This window comes from Rhinopithecus roxellana, chromosome 17 (assembly GCF_007565055.1).
Source record: "Rhinopithecus roxellana isolate Shanxi Qingling chromosome 17, ASM756505v1, whole genome shotgun sequence".
Classification (NCBI taxonomy): Eukaryota; Metazoa; Chordata; class Mammalia; order Primates; family Cercopithecidae; genus Rhinopithecus; species Rhinopithecus roxellana.
The window spans coordinates 905,451-924,465 of record NC_044565.1 but is presented as its reverse complement, the minus strand read 5'-3'; the positions used below and the strand labels follow the sequence as shown (position 1 = coordinate 924,465).

Sequence of the window (19,015 nt, the reverse complement as noted above, 5' to 3'; positions counted from 1 at the left end):
AGTGGGGGCGGGGCCCTGCGAGGCGGGGGATGGGGGTGCCGGAACCTGCCAGCGCTCAGCCGCGCCCCTTCATCCACACACCCCCCGACCCCCTCCCGCAGTACTTCGCAGACGCGGCGGAGGCGGCTTCGTGGCTGCGCGAGCGGAGATCCTCGCTGGAGAGAGCGTCCTGCGGTCAAGACCAGGCGGCCGCGGAGACGCTGCTGCGGCGCCACGTGCGGTTGGAGCGCGTCCTGCGCGCCTTCGCGGCCGAGCTGCAGCGGCTAGAGGAGGAGGCGCGGGCGGCCTCGGCCCGGGCGTCGTTGTTCACGGTGCGGACGGGGGACAGGGAAGGTCGCCTGGTCTCCCTTGCTCTGCTGCCGCTGGGCCACACAGAGGACAAAAATGGGAGGGCCTTTGTGGCCTCTGGCCTGGAATTCGTGGCCTTCCCGTGGCTGTGGGTGTCCCTCACCCTAGTCCTCAGGGGCATCTCACCTGTTGACCTGGCCCAGAAGTAGTGGAATCCTGTCTGCCCACGCCAACCGAGGGCGTCCAAATGCAGCCTGGCCTGGCTCCCGTTGCTGGCAGTTTCAGAGCGTTAAGCAGTTTCCTCCAGGAAGGTTCCCTCCACTTTCATCCAGGCCGGTAGTGACCCTTCAGCCCTATTTGGTTGTCTCTCCCGACTTAGCCCTCCTTGTTGGTTTGGACTCATCACTGCCTCAGACTGCCTTCTGACACCCCTTGGTCAGTTCATTGAGCCCCCAAAGTTCTTTAAAACACATACAGCTTGACTCACAGCCCCCATTCAAGAAGCTGTGTGTAGCACATGATGTGGAAATCAAAGCCATCGGATCCTGTGCTCACATTTGGCCCCTCGACTCTCAGCCCCAAGGAAGCTTCCTGACCCCCGGCCCCATGTCCCACATACCCTTTGAGCTACAGCTCAGGCCCTCCAGATCTCAGGGCACAGAGGCGGGGGTGGCCTGGCCAAAGCCCCTGCTGCTTGATGGGGCCCTCTCTAGACACGCTGCCCTCTGTCACACAGGTGAAGTCTGCCCTGAGCCCTCCAGGAGAAAGCCTGAGGAACCCAGGGCCCTGGAGTGAGGCTTCGTGCCACCCTGGAGATGCCTGGAAGATGGCTCTCCCAGCTGAGCCTGACCCTGACTTTGATCCCAACACCATACTCCAGACACAGGACCACTTGGGTCAGGACTATGAGAGTGTGCGGGCCCTGGCAGAGGTAACACTTCTTTTTCAAGAAATGCTCGAGTCCTTACCCTGTGCCAGCAACTCCTGCGCAATGATCCCAGGGGAGAAGGCAGTGACTGACATGTTCCCTGTCCTCAAGGAGCTTTTATTATGGCCAAGAAGATGTTAGACAACTCATTAGATGCGGGTGTGATGGGATCACATGAGAAGGTAGCTCAGGTCAGGCTGGAGGTCAGGGAAGACACCTTGGAGGGAAGGACTTTTACGCTGAGGCTTGAATGAGAAACAGAAAGCAGGTAAACCCAGGGGTGCTAGCCAGGACCTGTGCAAAGGTAGGAAGGGGGCCCAGTGGAGGAAGGGAAGACCCGGTTGCCTGCAGCACAGACGCTGGGGAGGCCATGGCCAGAGGAGAGACTAGAAAGGCAGGTGGGGGTGGAGCAGGCAGAGGGAGCGGTGTGGATTTCACCTAAGAGCAGAGCTGGCACTGAGGGGTTTCAGCAGGGCAAGGCCAGACAGGAGCACACTGCCAGGTCCCTTTACCCTACCCTAAGCCCTTGCCAGCTCCCTCTAGGTGGTGCCAAGAGACCTCTGAGAGAGGACGTGGGGCCCAGCAGTGAGGCAGGGACCCCCTCTGGTCCTGACCCTGGGCTCTGCTGGTGGGCTGGGATGGGGAGGAGCACCCCTTTGACCTTCCCTGACCCTCACCCCAGCCTTGGGCAACCTCTCCCCAGCGCCGCAGGGCCCGGTTGGAGGAGGCCATGGCCCTGTTTAGCTTCTGCAGTTCCTGTAGGGACCTCCAGTTGTGGCTGGAGAAGCACACAGCACTGCTCCAAAGGGTGCAGCCCCAGGCTGACATCCTGGAAGTCACACAGCTCAAATATGAGGTACAGCCCTGGGAGCTTGGCACCTCCTCCTCGCCTTGCCCCTGCCTCCCTGTGGTCCACTGCTGTAACTCAGTTCTCCAATTTAACTACCGTCCTGCCTGGGGGAGGGGAGTAGAGAGCTGGCCTGAATTTCCAGGGCTTCCTGGCCCTTAAGACTCAGATGGCTGTCCTTCCAGGGGCAGGCAATGTGGGCACTCCTGTAGCAGAGAGGACCACTGAGGTACATCATAGGCTTGAGGGGAGTGCGGAAAAGAAAAAGCCCCCCAAGAGGCCTGGGTCCTCCTTTTCCCTAGAACTTCCTCACTGCCCTGGCTGTGGGAAAGGGCCTCTGGGCTGAGGTCAGCAGCTCTGCTGAGCAACTGAGGCAGAGATATCCTGGGAACTCCACACAAATCCAACGACAGCAGGAGGAACTGAGCCAGAGGTGAGAACGAGGCAGGAGGGCAGGTGGTGAGGCAGGTGGACACAATGCCCAGCCTGGGCCTGACTCACCTGCCTCCCACCATGCCAGGTGGAGAGGCTGGACATGTCCGAGGCACAGGGAAGGGGCAAGGGACAGCCAGTCTGGCAGCTTCTGTCATGTGAGGCTCTGGCTAAGGCTCCAGGATGGATGGGGAGGTGTCCCTGTGGTGGAGACAACCTCATACCCTCTGCCCAGGTGGGGGCAGTTGGAGGCCCTGAAGAGGGAGAAGGCCGTGCAGCTGGCACACAGTGCGGAAGTGTGCAGTTTTCTGCAGGAGTGTGGACCCACACAGGTCCAGTTGCAAGACGTGCTCCTCCAGCTGGAGGCCCTGCAGCCGGGGAGCTCAGAGGACACCCGCCACACCCTGCAGCTGGCCCAGAAGAAGACCCTGGTGCTGGAGAGGAGGGTCCACCTTCTCCAAAGGGTGGTCATAAAGTACGGCCAGTGCAGTGGTGGCACTGGGAGGCAGTGACGACCATGGGAAGGTGTGGGCAGGGTAGTGAAATGAGGAAGGGACAGAAACTGGCCTGGGGAGAGGACAGTTAGGAGGGGCTGTCAGAAGCGCTCTGGCAAAGGTGGGGGGGATGATCAGCAGAAAATGCTCCTGGGGACAGGAAGAGCCCTATGTTCTTGCTGCCCCCAGGTCAAGGGTGGGGTGGGCCATTCAGAGTCACCAGCACTCTCCCTGGGGATGCAGGTTTGGGAGGAGGATATGCGCCTGGGGACTGGGCCTAGGACAGGGCACTGACTGTGCAGCGCACCCTGTCTCCCAGGGTCGAGGAGTCAGGCCACGCAGAGAGCCAGCCTCTGCAAGGACAGGTGGAGACACTGCAGGGGCTGCTGAAGCAAGTACAGGAACGAGTGGCCCAACAGGCCCGGGGCCAGGCTGAGGCTCAGGCCCGGCAGAGCTTCCTGCAAGAGAACCAGGAACTGCTACTGTGGGCAGAGAGTGTCCAGGCTCAGCTGCGCAGCAAGGAGGAGTCAGTGGATGTGGCCTCGGCTCAGCGGCTGCTGAGGGAGCACCAAGACCTGCTGGAGGAGATCCACCTGTGGCAGGAGAGGTCAGGACAGGAGGGCAGAAGGGGTATGCTTTGGGCTGGGCCCAGGGCTCTGGGCTCTGGGCTCTGAGTTCAGGCCCAGAAAGAGCCTGTAGGAAGTAGTGTGATTTCCCCGAGGAGGGGCCCAGACTGGTTGGCATCTGGCATGGTGCTTGAGGACTGGGTCAGGCAGCCTATACACTTTAAGGAGAGACCCAGGACACTGAGCTGCCTGGGAGGCTCTCTCCAGCCCAGGCCTGGCCGGCCCCCTCCAGGTGGGCCCGATGCGTTGCTTTCAATCAGGGCATCTAGCCTCCCCTGCCATCCTGGGCAACATGGACCCCACTGGCCCCTAAGTGGAATGACTCAGGACCCACCCATGGGTCTGAGATACCCACCTTCTCAGTCAGGCGGTGCCTCTCCTCCTGCAGGGACGATGTTATGGGCTGGCAGGCAGGCAAGGCCACCAGGGACAGTCCACAGGCTGTGCCCCACCTGAGGGCACTTGGCAGGTGGTCAAGTGGCCACTGAAATGCATCTGGGCCTCAGCTTGCCAGACTCCAGTACCTGGTTCAGGGCTGCAGCAGCTCAGAGGAAGTGGAACCTTGCTCTAATTCACACAAGGGTGTTACCTGTTCCCAAGCCGCTCGCTGAAAGGGGCACCTTTTCTAATTGTTCAAAGGCTCCATGGGGGCTTACAGTGGCCCTGGGATCAGGTGTTTGTGTGGCTTGTGTGATTTTTCTCTCTTGTGCTGTGCTGCCTCCGCATGTCCTCTAGGCCGGGCATTGGCCGTTGACAGTCCACACTTAAGGACGGCCAGCTGGAGCTGGTGGGAGCTTGGGAACCCCGGCATCCTAAGCACTCTGCTGGGCCTATCACATTTCAGTGTCTCATTCATGCTCCAAGATGCATGAACCCTGGAGGTGAGAGGAGAAGGAGGCTGACAAGGGGGGCCTGCTGGGGTTTGACTCTGCCTGTCATCCTGGTCAGGCTGCAGCAGCTGGACGCTCAGAGCCAGCCCATGGCAGCCTTGGACTGCCCAGACTCCCAAGCGGTGGCCAACACTCTGAGGCTCCTGGGGCAGCAGGGCCAGGAGCTGAAGGCTGTGTGGGAGCAGAGGCAGCAGTGGCTGCAGGAGGGGCTGGAGCTGCAGAAGTTTGGCCGAGAAGTGGATGGTTTCACTGCCACCTGTGCCAACCACGAGTCCTGGCTGCACCTGGACAACTTTGGGGTATGGAGCAGGAATGTGGAGCTAGGCTGTCACTCCCTGTCACTGGAGGGCGCTCCTCCCCTTGGGTCCAGAAGCTGGGCTGGGACAGTGGCGAGTGAGATGGTCCTGACCCCCACCCTCCCAGGCATGACCTCAGGTCTCTGCACTCCCAGGAGGACGTGAGGGAGGCCCTGAGCCTGCTGCAGCAGCACCGGGAGTTTGGGCAGCTCCTGAGAACCCTGGGGCCTCGGGCAGAGGCTCTGCGGGCACACGGCGAGAAGCTGGTTCGGACCCAGCACCCAGCTGCACACATGTGAGCCTGGCCTCAGTCTGCAGCAGCCACAGACGACCCTTTCTCAGCCTGCACAGACGGCCGCCCTGGGGCTGGGAGAGTAGGGGGAGAGGGGAGAGTGCACCTCGCGCTGCGGTGGGAGTCCTCTCCCATGCCCTCCTCCAACTCCCCCGGCCCTTCAGGGTCAGAGAGCAACTGCAGAGTGTCCAGGCACAGTGGACCAGGCTCCAGGGGAGGAGTGAGCAGAGGCGGAGGCAGCTGCTGGCTTCCCTCCAGCTCCAGGTGAGGGGCAGGGCCCAGGGCGCATGTGGCCTCCCTGAGAAGAAGGCCTGAGACCATGCAGAGCTCTGTGCAGCCTACAGAGCACTTCCCTCACATGCTGTGTCATTCATCCTCTCAACACCTTGTGTGAGGCAGGCAGCACAGCTCAGGTTTTTCCTGATGAGGAAAACTGGGGCTGTGACCACGCCACCCTCAGACGCAGGGCCGGACCTGATGTCTGGGCCTCTGAACTAAGCCCACGCTCCCCCTCCTCTCACCACGCCCTTTCACCCAGTGCTTTGGGCCACACTTTAGGGTCTTGCACAGGTCATGGCACCAGCTGCCAGTCTTGGCTCTGTCCAATGTTTGCTCAGTCCCCACAGCAGAGCAGGGCTGGGAGCTCCCTGAGCTCCCCTATATTTGGAGAGGTGCAGCCGTAGGGGATCTGATGTGGGCTAGAGCAGCAAGGACCAGACAGGCGTTCCTCCTCTCTAGGCACAGCCCTTCTGCCCCACACGGGGAGCAGCAACCTCAGGCCCCACCCAGAACCAGCTCTGGTCCTGCTTTTCCCCATGGGGGATCCCTTCCCTTAGAGGTAGGTCCTTGCAGCAGCCCCCGCCCCCATGCTCTGAGACCCACCCTCGCCCGGTTCTTGGCAGGAGTGGAAGCGGGATGTGGCGGAGCTGATGCAGTGGATGGAGGACAAGGGGCTGATGGCGGTACATGAGCCCTCTGGAGCGCGCAGAAACATTCTGCGGACACTCAAGCGGCACGAAGCAGCTGAGAGAGAGCTTCTCGCCACCCGCAGACACGTGGAGGCCCTGCAGCAGGTGAGGGACATGGGACAGAGAGTGCAGAGCCTCCTCGTCTTCAAATTCCCAATCCTACTGCACCACCTGTTTTCATGGAAGAGTCTTTGAAGGAAGAATCCGCCTCAGCTTGAACTTAGAAGCTCCCTCCCCAAGCCTCCTTGATGCTGCTGGCATCCCCTTGGCACCCAAACCAGTCCCAAAGCTGCCGCCATCCATCCCTTCCCCCTCAACTCTCCGTGGCAAGTCCCAGAGCTGACCACCTCTACCAGAACACGGCTTTCCCCAGCCACCAACCTAATGCCGGCTCACCTCACTCCATTTGCGGGGTCAGAGGAAAGCCCTCCTACCTGCAGTTTTGGGGCCACATGAACTGCTTTCGTCCAGGCAGCCTGTGGAATGCAGCTGTGGCCAGCCCCTCACCTCCGCTGCCACCCAGGTCCAGCCTGCTGCGGCCACTGGTGGTACCAGCAGCTCAGCCAAACTCCCTGGGCCTTTCTCTCCACTCCAGGTTGGGAGAGAGCTGTTGAGTAGGAGGCCCGGCGGCCAGGAGGACATACAGACTAGGCTTCAAGGCCTGAGGAGCAGGTGGGAAGCCTTGAACCGCAAGATGACTGAGCGTGGGGACGAGCTCCGGCAGGCTGGACAGCAGGAGCAGCTCCTGAGGCAGCTGCAGGTCCACTGGGAAGAGGGACAGGGCACAAGAGGGAGACGGAGTCCCGGCTGGGCTGGACAGAACGGGGTGGGAGAAGTCTGAGTGTTCTGCTGACCTAGGACAAGCTGAGTGTGGCTTTCCCCTCAGTCGGTCAATACAGGATTCTCTCCTGTGTGCCCAGCGTGTGGTCAGCACAGCTTGAGTCCCCCAGGGAGAAAGAAGCGTGAGGGAACAGGGGAAGATTGGGCACTTCTGGTTGGGGGTCGGCAGTGGTGGGGACAGAGGTCCCTGGAGAACCTGGTCCTGCAAATCCTACAGTCCCAGAGCCCAGGAAGGCCACTTGATGTGCTATACACGGAGAGCCTAATGCAGCTCCCTGCGTCCCTCCCCAGGATGCAAAGGAGCAGCTGGAGCAGCTTGAGGGGGCCCTGCAGGGTTCAGAAACGGGGCAGGACCTGCGCTCCAGCCGGAAGCTACAGAAACGGCACCACCAGCTGGAGAGTGAGAGCCAGACCCTGGCCGCCAAGATGGCTGCCCTCGCCTCCCAGGCCCATAACATGGCCGCCTCCCCGGCCATCCTGGAAGAGACCCAGAAGCACCTCCGGAGGTGGGGCCTGTTCTCCCACTCACCTGTGTGTCACTCCCCCGTGTGAATTTAAGTTCCCACAAGGTGGCATCCACAGGACCCGGGTGTCTAGACCTCCTCCCTTATGGGTAGAGTCATTCTGGATGGGAGAGTCGGAGACCCCATTATACATCCTCAGCAGGACCCCCACAGTGCAGTCAGGCAAGTCATCTAGGCCATGAGGTGGGGCCCTGGCGCCCTTCCACTGCCTCTCTTTGTCAGATGGGGCTTTGTTCTGTTCCCTGGTCTTATTCTTCACGGGCCCTGGCTGGGCCAAGGAAAGAACCAGGAGCCTTATCCTCACTCTGTTCCCAACCTCTCCCATCTCTTCCTCCTCCTCCTAGGCTGGAGCTTCTGCAGGGGCATCTGGCCATGCGGGGCCTGCAGCTGCAGGCCTCAGTGGAGCTGCACCAGTTCTGTGACCTGAGCAACATGGAGCTGTCATGGGTGGCTGAGCACATGCCCTGCAGCAACCCCACCTGCTATGCCGAGCGCTTGAATGATGTCCAGAGCCTTCACCGCAAGCACAAGGTAATAGCCCTCTTCTTCCCACATGATTCTGGACATCCACTTCCCAGACCTTAGAAACCCTCTGCCCCTACTCAGGTATCCTGGCCTCTAAGCCCTCCCCACTGGGTATCCCAATTTCCAAATTTCTGCCCCAGCTATTTTGACCCTGGGGATCTTGCCATGATTGGGGCCTGGAGCCACATCCATGGCTCTGCTCCAGACGTCCCTGGATTAAGAGCAGCAGCCTCTCAAGCTGCTCTATGGCAGGAGCTCCAGGTGGAGGTAAAAGCTCACCAGGGGCAGGTGCAGCAGGTGCTGAGTTCTGGGCGGAGCCTGGCAGCTTCAGGGCACCCCCAAGCCCCACACATCGTGGAGCAGTGCCAGGAGCTGGAAGACCGCTGGGCAGAGCTGGAGAAGGCATGTGAGGCGCGGGCCCGGTGTCTGCAGCAGGCTGTCACTTTCCAGCAGGTAGGATGCAGGGAGGTGGGGTTGGGGGACGAGGCAGAAGTCAGGGCTCCTTGAGGGACCACCTGTGGGACTCTCAGGGAGGCGGGTCAGTGGGGGCTCTGGGCCAGGAGCTGATGGGTGCCCTTATGGGCACAGAAGCCCCTTTGTGCAGCATGCTGGAGAGCAAGGGCAGATGTCTCCAGGGCTGATGGAGAGTCCTGAGATCCTCTAGGTGAGTCGGCCCCACTCTTGGCAGTACTTTCTGGATGTATCAGAGCTGGAGGGCTGGGTGAAGGCGAAGCAGCCGCTGGTGAGCAGTCAGGACTATGGCAGAGACGAGGCAGCCACCCTCAGGCTCATTAAGAAGCACCAGGTACCACATCCTGAGCCTCCCCTCCAGTGTAGCTTGGGTGATGATGGACCACAGGGAGAGGGCTGTCACCCTCCCTCTCTCAGAGGCACGGAGCCCTGCTCTTGCTTCCTGGAGACACAGCCCCATCCCCACTGCCCACCCAGATCCCACAGTGCCCCTTCTTCCAAAGCAACCAGGGCACTGTGATGTACACGCTTTCTCCCTTCATCTTCTTATGAGTCTTGCCTCTCCCTGTGGCTTTGGGGTTTCTCTGCCTCCTCTTGCTTCCTCTCTACCCCACCCCTCGCACTCTTCTCCTCTGTCAAGGTCACCTGCCCAGCCTGCTCCATATCTCCCACAGGTTTATTCCTCCCAGGCTTTGCCTCTCATCCTTTGAGCTAACTAAATGCCCTTCCTGAAGCCGACCTCCTCCCACAAACATCCCCTGGCTGAAGGGAGGGAGGTCTTGAAGTCCCCTTCCTCACTCCTGAATTCGGACTCCCAGAACCACACAAGCTCCAAAGCCTGGAGCCCACAGCAGTCCCGGTTCCTGCTGTCACTGAAGTGTCCTTCTGTCTGGGCATGTTTTCTGCACAGCCCCAGTTCCAGTGTGTTCTGCGACAGGACCTTCGGAGAACCTTTTCTAAAGGCCTGTAGCCTTGGCCTCACAGAGCACCCCTCCCCCTTATACTGGACAGCTTGCTTAATTCTGCCTCTCTCTTATACATGGATGGTGGGGTTCAGTCTAATGCCTCCTGTGCCCTCCCTTCCTTGGCCCAGATTAGCCAGCATTCACCTTTCCCTGCTAAATAATGAGCCCTCAGTGGGCACAGACCAGGTGTTCACTTTATGGAACAATAAGTCCTTACTCCATCAGTGATGGGTAGGTGGATGCTGGGCGGGCGGATGGATGAGTTGAGGTAGATGGATGGGTGTGTGAGTGATGGGTGAATGGATGAGGTTTGGTGACTAGATGGGCGGGGGACGGACAGGTGGGTGGATGAGTCACCCAGGCTGAGCCTGGCATGGGTCCTCGTTCATCACAGGCTCTACGGGAGGAACTAACCATTTGCTGGAGCTCCATGGAGGAGCTTGACCAGAGGGTCCAAACGCTCACTGGCCCTGAAGCCCCTGAGCAGCAGCGTGTGGTGCAGGAGAGGCTCCGGGAGCAGCTGCAGGCACTGCAGGAGTTGGCGGTCACACGGTGAGGGCACCGTACCCCCTTTCATCAGTGGGTACAGGGGGCCTAGCCACAGCTGACTGTTCCCGTGCCATGGCCCTAAGTCGAGAACCCATGACCCCAGGCTGTAGAGAGGTGCTGGGAGAAAGGTATGCGTTGCTCACCTCTTTCCATAAATTCTTCAGTGAGGCCCCACAACTCCCTGCTGTCCATCTCCCCATGTCCACACCCTCCTCTGCCCCTACACTTACCCTGCTGTGTCTACTACTGCCTGAATCACGAGCTGCAGGCTTGGACAGAGACCATGAGTAACCCCATTCTTCAGATTGGCCCCTCTGGCTGGCCTGGCTGGCCCCCGGGGGGCGGGCAACTCACTTCTGGGGATCCACGGGCTGTCACCACAGGGACCGGGAACTGGAGGGGGCCCTGAAGCTGCACGAGTTCCTGAGGGAGACCGAGGACCTGCAGAGCTGGCTGGCACGCCAGAAGCAGGCGGCCAAAGGAGGGGAGAGCCTGGGGGAGGACCCCGAGCACACCCTGGTGAGAAGAGGGCCAGGGTCAAGGAGGGTGTCCTGGGGCAGAGCCTGTGGGGTGGGAAGCTGGCCCTGGTGGGGCAGAGGGAGAAGGTGGTGCTGAGCAGTGAGCCCTGGCTGAGGTGGACCTCCTGAGTGGAGTGGGCAGACGCCATAGCCGTCCAAGCCCACATCACCCAGTTGGGCACTGAGGTGCCTGGATTCCCAGGCTGCTTGCCGCCTAACCATTCGGGGGCTACCCTGTCACCCACTCCCGTCTTCTCAGCACCTCTGCACCAAGTTTGCAAAGTTTCAGCGCCAAGTGGAGATGGGTGGCCAGCGAGTGGCCGCCTGCCGGCTGCTGGCGGAGAGCCTGCTAGCGCGTGGGCACAGTGCTGGCCCCATGGTGCGTCAGAGGCAGCAGGATCTGCAGTGAGTGCCCAGTGGGCCAGGCCAGCATGGGGTGTGGGGGAAGGAGCTGGGCAGGCAGGGCCCAGAGTAGTAAGAGAGGATGGCATGCTGTGAGGGCCACACTGGCCCCGGCTGCCCACGGGGCTCTGCAGGGGGCCTAGCTCTGGAGGAGCTGAGCCCGCCACAGGCTCTGGACTGTGAAGGGAGGTGAGGCTGGGTGTGCAGGTCAGAGTCCTGCTCCCGGGACTGAGAGCAGGAGCTGTAGGAAGATGGTGGGGCCGGATGTCAGGGCCTTCCCCTGAGCTGTCCCAGCTCCTGTGCTCACTAGGGACAGCTCATGCCTCATGTCGTTCCTAGTTGAGGCTGATTTGGATCCACTCCCAGCCTGTGAGCTTTCAGGCAAGGTCATGACTCGCTCATAACCCCTAGCCCAGAGCCTGGTCTGGCAGAAGCCTCAGGAGCTCAGCGAGTTGTGGAGTTAATGAGGAATGGAGAGATGTGACCTCTGCCCACAAAGCGTCTGTAATCATAATCTGGGTGACACGCCATAAATCAAAGCACAAGATGTAAGGAGTGTCGCAGAGCACAGATACCATTCAGTGCCCAGCATTACAGCAGCAAAACACGGAATTCATGGTAAAGCTAGAAGACAGGCTTCCGGGAAGAAAGTGCGTAGGCAGGGCCATAGGCGGGAGAGGTTTTAAGGAGGAGGAGCTTCGGGCAAGTTCCGATACAACCCAGAGAGGAGGGGGCTGACCAGACCTAGCAAGAGGGAGGAACGAGGCAGCCCAGGGGCTGATCCCCTGCTGGTCTTCCACACGCCATGGGCAGGGCCACCTGGTCGGAGCTGTGGGAGCTGACCCAGGCCCGAGGCCACGCGCTCCGAGATGCCGAGACCACCCTCAGAGTTCACAGAGATCTCTTGGAAGTCCTCACCCAGGTCAAGGTGTGAGCTGGAGGGGTTGCTAGAAGTGGATACACTCCAGGCTCAGTGCCCACCCTCCATTCCTCATCTCGTTGGCATTCTCCCTTCCTCAGGAGAAAGCCGCGAGCCTCCCCAACAATGTGGCACGGGACCTGCGTGGGCTGGAGGCCCAGCTGAGGAGCCACCAGGGGCTGGAGCGAGAAGTCGTGGGCACCAAGCAGCAGGTGAGCCCAGCTGGCTGCCTCTCTGACCCAGGCCCCTGCAGCCCCCTCAGGCTAGCCTGCCTGTTCCTCTAGATTTTCCACTGTCCCTCAGGGCCTCCCATGGGCCTACTGTGCATGGCAGGATGTGGCCCAAGGGGGCCAGAGTTCCCAGGCAAGGGATATATCTGTGGGATAATCAGGAGGACGTGACCCTTGCCTCCCTGTTCCCTGCCCCTCCCGCAGCTGCAGGAACTGTTGGAGACTGCAGGCAGGGTGCAGAAGCTGTGCCCAAGGCCTCAGGCCCATGCAGTGCAGCAGAGGCAGCAAGCTGTGATGCAGGCGTGGGCAGTGCTGCAGCGACGCGTGGAGCAGCGCAGGGCCCAGCTGGAGCGGGCACGCCTCCTGGCCCGCTTCCGCACAGCGGTGAGGGCTCCCGCCTCTTGGGTGGCGTATATGTGCATGTGTGTGTGCTGCGCCACGCATGGGCATGCACACATGAGGCCCTCCAGCTCCGGAGGGAGAACAAGCATGAACTCGGGCGGGAGAGAACAAGCACACACAGGTCAGTCTGGCTGGTCAGGGGCTGAGCACATGGGTGTAGCAGTGACACCTTAGGGTCTGGGTCAGTGCCAGCAAGGTGAGTGGCAGGGCAGTCATGCGGGGTCCCAGCCGGGGCCGAGAGTAAGAACGGCCCAGGAAAGCTCATAACTGGAGACCCAGATGTTAGACAGTGACCTCTGGATCAGCCAGCATCTATTCAATGTCCGTTTTCAGCCGCCTGCTGAAGCCGCGGGTGGAGAGAGGAGGGCAATGTAGAAGCTATGGAAGGTGGAACTTCTGCCCTCGTGGAGCCCTCCTTCCTGGGCAGATGAGCCCGAAACCCAGAGAATCAGACTAGAACAGTGGGTCCTGGCCACGGGGTGTCCCTGGCATCCCCCTGTCCTGGGACCTGGCAGACCAGGAGGCCCAAACTGACACTACAAAAAGGCTTGAGTTTAGGGACCCAACTCTGCTGCTTTGCTGGCAGTGTGAGCTTGAGCAAGGCACTTAACCCTGGGTTTGTCACGCACTTAGAGTTTACAAGACTGTTTGTGCTATTTACCCTTCCTTCCTCTGTGCAATGAGATATTTGGTCAAGGACCTGAAGTCCCTCCAGCACCAATCTTGTGTAGTTGTATACAAATCAGCAGAAGACAGTCTGTAAGGGTTAAATTAGTAATTCAGAGAACAAGGAGAGCAGTGCAGTGTCAAATACCAGGGAAGACTTCACCAGGCAAAGGCGGCCAAGAGGCCCTTGAAGAGCAGGTGAGCTTTCTTTCCTCATCAAGCAGTCTTGATGAGGCTGATCTTGCTATAGACGCCAGTCCTCTCATGGCCTCATCCAGGTGAGCTCTGTAGAGATGGGAAGGCAGGAGGAGGAACTTCTAAGCAGCAGGGTCAGCAGGAGCAAAGGACAGAGATGTGTCGTGGTGAGGGTCTGGCTCACGTGGAGGATTCGTGGTTCTGGATGGATTGGGTTGGATGAGAACGGAGAAACCAAGTGACAAAGGGCCACACGTGCCTCACCCGAGGACCTGACCCAGGTCGGCTCGAGCTGTGTGAGGAGTGGACTCAGGTGGGCTGCAGTTGCCTCGGCGCCTGGTTTCCTGCTGAAACCTGGCCCTCACCTGGTTCTCCCTCCGTGTCTCCGGGATCAGGTGCGCGACTACGCCTCCTGGGCAGCCCGCGTGCGCCAGGACCTCCAGTTGGAGGAGAGCTCGCAAGAGCCCAGCAGTGGCCCACTGAAGCTCAGTGCCCACCAGTGGCTCCGGGCGGAGCTAGAGGCCCGGGAGAAGCTGTGGCAGCAGGCCACCCAGCTGGGCCAGCAGGCACTCCTGGCTGCAGGGACACCCACCAAGGAGGTGAGCCCCCTTTCCTGGTGCCCCCCAATACCCTAGCTGACCTAGCCTGTGCCTGGCCACCTGGTGGCCCGCCCTACTGTGCCATGCTGGCCCGCCCTACTGTGCCATGCTGGCCCGCCCTACTGTGCCATGCTGGCCTTTCCTCAGCGGCTTCCCTCAGGATCCAGTCCTCACCTCACCCACACCATCCTCCCCAGCTGAAGCTCCTCACATGTCCATCCGCAGGTCCAAGAAAAGCTTCGAGCCCTGCAGGACCAGAGGGACCAGGTGTGTCAGGCCTGGGCGCGGAAGCAAGAGAGGCTGCAGGCTGAGCAGCAGGAGCAGCTCTTCCTCAGAGAGTGCGGCCGCCTGGAGGAGATCCTTGCGGCCCAGGAGGCAGGTCCCATCCCGCCCTCACACTCCACAGAGCCTCCTGCTCCTCCTTTCCGTTCTCCTCTCTCTGCTCAGTCCCTTTCCTCCTGCCTCTCTGGCTTTTTCTCTAATATGGGGCAGCTGTGCATGAGTCCTTCCAGGTGACCTGGGTGAAGCGCTGAGGCCCCTGAGCTTCCACTGGCATCCCCAGCCCCTACCCCAGACTGAGCCCCGAGGAAGTTGGCCAGAGGCTGGTTGTGCTCCCATGTGGTGCAGAGGTTGGGGTGTCACAGCCTCCCAACCTGGGCTCCCACTCCTCCTCACAGCTCCACGCCAAGCTCGGCGGGCACTCCTAAGGCCCTGCTATACCCAGACTGCCCATGGGCACAGCCTAGCACAGACTGTAGCTGGAAGGGCGGGCTGGCTGGAAGGCTTGGTGGCCTCTTTGACTTTTCTGTGGCTCCAGGTCTCCCTGAAAACCAGTGCCTTGGGGAGCTCGGTGGAAGAGGTAGAGCAGTTGATTCGCAAGCATGAGCTCTTCCTGAAGGTTCTGACTGCCCAGGACAAGAAGGTAATGGGCTCAGGAGGCCTGGGCGTGGTCAGAGTGTGGGGGTCGGGAGAGAGTCCTGAAGGGGGTCACAGGGAGCTTGGTGTGTTCCCGGAGTCAGTGCTGATGAAGCTGGGGGCCTGGCTGGGGTTGACTGAGCAAGTTGTATGTGTGGCTCAAGAAGAGGGTCCAGGGTGAGATGGGCCACACTGCAGAGACCCACGGAGGGCATTTGGCTCTGTGCACACCACGTGGTCCTTGGGGAGCAGACTGGTCTGGCTTGCGGCTGGGAGGATCAGACACCCCTTAGCCATGCGGGGCTGAGGAAAGGGCTGTGAGCCCTGCGGGCCAGGCCCTGGCCCAGCCCAGGGTGGGAGAGCAGTAGCTGTGCCCCTGCCCCACAGGAGGCAGCCCTGTGTGAGCGGCTGAAGACACTCCGGCACGCCCAGGTGCAGGACCTGCTTCCTGCCCTGCTGCAGCGCCGGGTGAGAGTGAAGGAGCTGGCGGAGAGCCGGGGACACGCCCTGCACGCCTCCCTGCTGATGGCCAGCTTCACCCAGGCTGCAACCCAGGTCAGAGGGCACTCCCAGCCCAGGGCCTTCCACTGGGACCACTCAACCATTTTCAGCTGCCTTCACACCACAACACTGTGAGGCAGAAACAGGTTCAGGGAGTGGATGGCTTTCCCAGAGGCTGTGCTGGAGCTCAGAACATGGGATCTAAGCCCTTTGTGTGGAGACCCCACCAGTGCCCCAGGCTGTAGCAGGGCCAGCGCAAAGAGAGGCAGGGAAGGGAGCAGAGCAGCCCAGGGTCCTAGGAGTAGGGGACCCTCCAAAACGAGAGCCCACCCAAGGCCCTGCCCGGCTGCTTCCTGCAGCACGTCTTCTGTCTTCCGGAGCTAGAACCTTCAGGGCTCATTTACCAGGTGCTGCCCACTCTACCCCTGAGGCCAGCCTCCTGGGAATGGTTAGGGCTAGGCCTGTGGCATCTGGGGCTCAAGGCTGCAGAGCATCAGCGCTCACGTCCCACCCCCACCAGGCTGAGGACTGCATCCAGGCATGGGCCCAGCAGCTGAAGAAGCCGATCCCTCCTGGGGACCTGAGAGATAAGCTGAAGCCCCTGCTGAAACACCAGGCCTTTGAGGCTGAAGTCCAGGCCCGTGAGGAGGTCATGACCTCTGTTGTCAAGGTAACAACCGGGCCCTCAGCCCCATGCCTGCCCCAAAGTGTGGCCCAGGGGTGATGTTGGTCTTAGGAGGAAGGGCGGCAGCAAGATGTCCTGTGTCCCCTCTCTCCGTCCAGAAGGGAGAGGCTCTCCTGGTACAGAGCCACCCTCGAGCGGGAGAGGTCTCCCAGCGGCTGCAGGGCCTGCGGAAGCACTGGGAGGATCTGAGGCAGGCAGTGGCCCTCAGGGGCCAGGAGCTGGAGGACAGGCGGAACTTCCTGGAGTTCCTGCAGAGAGTGGACCTTGCAGAGGCCTGGATCCAGGAGAAGGTATAGCCCCAGCCAGCGGGGGGAGCTGAGAAATGGGGGGAGGAACCCTCCCTTGACAGGAGCCTGGATTGGTGCTCAGAGCGCTCCCTCCCGACCCTTGGCCTTCACAGGAGGTGACGATGAATGTTGGTGACCTGGGCCAGGACCTGGAGCACTGCCTGAAGCTCCAACGGCGGCTTCGCGAGTTCCGAGGAACCTCGACCAGGGTGAGGGGGCCTTGCTGGGTGGAGTTGGCCATGCATCCCTCACTGAAAATCCAGTTGAGAGCAGGGAAGGAGTGTGGGCTATAGAGTAGTGCGTGGGCTCCATGCCTGCTACTCCCATGCCCTCGGGCAGGCTCCCTCCTCTCACCTTCGCTCCTTCCTCTTTAGAATGGGGGTAGCACCCACCTCAGAGGTAAGAGAGCATGTGCATGGTTGCAGATATGTGAATCTCTAGCTGTGATAAAACTTTGTAGACCTATCCGCCTCTGCCACACACAGATGCATACTTGCAAAAACGGATAAAATCTGAATGAAGTCTGGTCTAGTTGGTAGTAGTATACCAATGTCAGCTTTGTGGCTTTAATGTTATATAAGATGCTGCTGTAAGGGAAGCTGGGGAAGGGCACATGGACCTCTCTGCGGGACTTTTGCAATTTCCTGTGCATCTATAATTATTTCAAAAACTCTTAAAAAGATGAGACATATGCCTGGATGCAGTGGATAATCAGCACCCGCCTTCAGTGTGACTATTTCAGCGTCTCAGCGTCTCCTCCTCATCCCACACCCGCCCCCTTACACATACACACACCAAACATCTATTTCTCTTATGTGGTATACAGGGAAATAAAATTGGCAAATGTATTCGCAATCGGATGTTAAAGACTAAATGTGCTAACCTTGTCTCCCTGGTACATGTATGTATAACTTTTTAAAAGGTGGCAGTGCTTAAACCTAAGACATCCCTTGCTAATGGCAGCATTTCACAGACACTGTGCCAGATGCTGTAGTAGGAAGAGAGCTAGACTTTAAAGGAGCTGGGCTTGAATCCTGGCTCTGCCACAAAGGAGTCATGTTAGCCTCGGAGCTCTGATCTGGCGTCTATAAAAGGAAGGGACTGTCCTTCCCTGACTACCTCGCATGAGGCACTTCATAGGAAAGTGCTTTGGAAATGTAAACAAGCTCTCTGGATGCCAGAGGCAGGAGACCTGCAATGGCGCCCTGCGGGGGACCCCTCCCTGTGCACCTTTAAACCCTGCCCAGTGTCCAAGCAGCACCAGCCTCAGCTCAGGCGAGTCCTGGGGTGGGGACACCCAAACCCCAGGAAGCCAGAGCTCACTGTTCCATTCCACATCCTCCATTTGCTTCTCTTTATCCAAGAAGCTGAATTTTTATTTTAAAAGTTTCTGTGGCCGGGTGCGGTGGCTCACGCCTGTAATCCCAGCAGTTTGGGAGGCCAAGGCAGACAGATCACTTGAGGTCAGGAGTTTGAGACCAGCCTGGCCAACATCTCTATGAAAAATACAAAAATTAGCCAGGCTTGGTGGCAGGCACCTGTAGTGCCAGCTACTCGGGAGGCTGAGGCAGGAGAATCACTTGAACCGGGGAGGTGGAGGTTGCAGTGAGCTAAGATTGTGCCACTACAACAACAGTGTGACAGAGGGAGACTGGGCAACAGAGGGAGACTCCGTCTCAAGAGCTGTAAGTGAGCATGTGCCCACTCTCCTCCTCCTACAGGGTACCCAACGCAGGGATCCCATTTTCTGGCCTTAGAGGTGACTCTGGGGTTGCAGGCTCCAAGCCGATCTTGTTCACTTCACCTGGACGGGGTGACCTCAGTCACCTGCCACAGTAGAGGAGGCAGGAAGCAGTTCCTCCCGCTGCCCAAATATGCTGTTCCTCGTGCTCTGGGGCCCAGGCATGCTCCCAGTGCCCACTGAGGTGGGACTAAGGGGCTCTGCATGGGGGGTGCCAGTGCCCTCATCTGTACTTCCCCTGCAGGACACAGTGGGTGATGCCCGCATCAGGAGCATCAGTGACTTGTCACTGCAACTCAAGAACCGGGACCCTGAGGAAGTCAAGATCATCTGCCAGCGGCGAAGCCAGCTCAACAGCAGGCCAGTCCCAGGCTGGGGAGAACCGAGGGGCCGGGAGAGGGGTGGAGGGCCGCCTCAGGCTCCACATGACACCACCACCCCTCGGCCAGGTGGGCGAGTTTCCATGGCAACCTGCTCCAATACCAGCAGCGGCTCGAAGGGGCCCTGGAAATACACATGTTGTCTCAAGAGCTGGACAGTGTCACCGAGAGGATTCAGGAGAAGGTACATGGTGGAAGCGGGTCCCGGCAGGGGCTGTGAGCAAATGCGGTCAGGGGAGGGGGCGCTGCCTAGAGTCTCCCATGTGTCTCCCCCCTCGCTGGCGTCTCCTGTTCAGCTGGGTACTTGGAGGTGGGTCCTATCAGGGCTGCACCAGGGACATCTGATGGGCTGGCCCTTGGGATCAACTCAGGACCGGAGAAGCCCCTAGTGCAAGCTCAGCAGGGGGCTTCCCTGTCTCCTTTCTCCCCCAGATCCTGGTCCCCAGACACACTGCGGGTCCAGAGGCCAGAAAACACCCTCTCTGTTTCCTCCCATCCCCGAGGAAGCCCAAACCCTCGGGATGTTTGCCTTGGGACTGTGTTCACAACCACAGAGCCCCAGGCTGCATCTGGCAGAGTTAGAACCCGCTCTGGGAAGCCCTCGTGTGAAGCAGGTGTCTGCCGAGGCCTGTCTGTCCAT

At 60.1% G+C, this 19,015-nt stretch overlaps 1 protein-coding gene across 1 annotated transcript in view; it reads left to right on the top strand.

Annotated features, from left to right (window-relative positions):
* SPTBN5 (spectrin beta, non-erythrocytic 5) overlaps nt 1-19,015 on the top strand; it is a 46,880-nt gene that overhangs the window by 11,095 nt on the left and 16,770 nt on the right. Inside the window, exons 11-40 of the mRNA XM_030920579.1 lie at nt 102-311; nt 1,025-1,219; nt 1,920-2,072; nt 2,366-2,496; nt 2,731-2,970; nt 3,309-3,596; nt 4,564-4,804; nt 4,957-5,096; nt 5,258-5,357; nt 5,996-6,166; nt 6,657-6,821; nt 7,193-7,407; nt 7,770-7,956; nt 8,203-8,403; nt 8,639-8,755; nt 9,781-9,938; nt 10,319-10,454; nt 10,713-10,858; nt 11,669-11,783; nt 11,876-11,986; nt 12,209-12,388; nt 13,663-13,866; nt 14,092-14,241; nt 14,684-14,788; nt 15,169-15,336; nt 15,803-15,952; nt 16,066-16,257; nt 16,368-16,463; nt 18,240-18,355; nt 18,445-18,559. Of these exons, the coding sequence (XP_030776439.1) occupies nt 102-311; nt 1,025-1,219; nt 1,920-2,072; nt 2,366-2,496; nt 2,731-2,970; nt 3,309-3,596; nt 4,564-4,804; nt 4,957-5,096; nt 5,258-5,357; nt 5,996-6,166; nt 6,657-6,821; nt 7,193-7,407; nt 7,770-7,956; nt 8,203-8,403; nt 8,639-8,755; nt 9,781-9,938; nt 10,319-10,454; nt 10,713-10,858; nt 11,669-11,783; nt 11,876-11,986; nt 12,209-12,388; nt 13,663-13,866; nt 14,092-14,241; nt 14,684-14,788; nt 15,169-15,336; nt 15,803-15,952; nt 16,066-16,257; nt 16,368-16,463; nt 18,240-18,355; nt 18,445-18,559 (4,896 nt within the window). The remainder of the gene's footprint in view (nt 1-101; nt 312-1,024; nt 1,220-1,919; nt 2,073-2,365; nt 2,497-2,730; nt 2,971-3,308; nt 3,597-4,563; nt 4,805-4,956; nt 5,097-5,257; nt 5,358-5,995; nt 6,167-6,656; nt 6,822-7,192; nt 7,408-7,769; nt 7,957-8,202; nt 8,404-8,638; nt 8,756-9,780; nt 9,939-10,318; nt 10,455-10,712; nt 10,859-11,668; nt 11,784-11,875; nt 11,987-12,208; nt 12,389-13,662; nt 13,867-14,091; nt 14,242-14,683; nt 14,789-15,168; nt 15,337-15,802; nt 15,953-16,065; nt 16,258-16,367; nt 16,464-18,239; nt 18,356-18,444; nt 18,560-19,015) is intronic.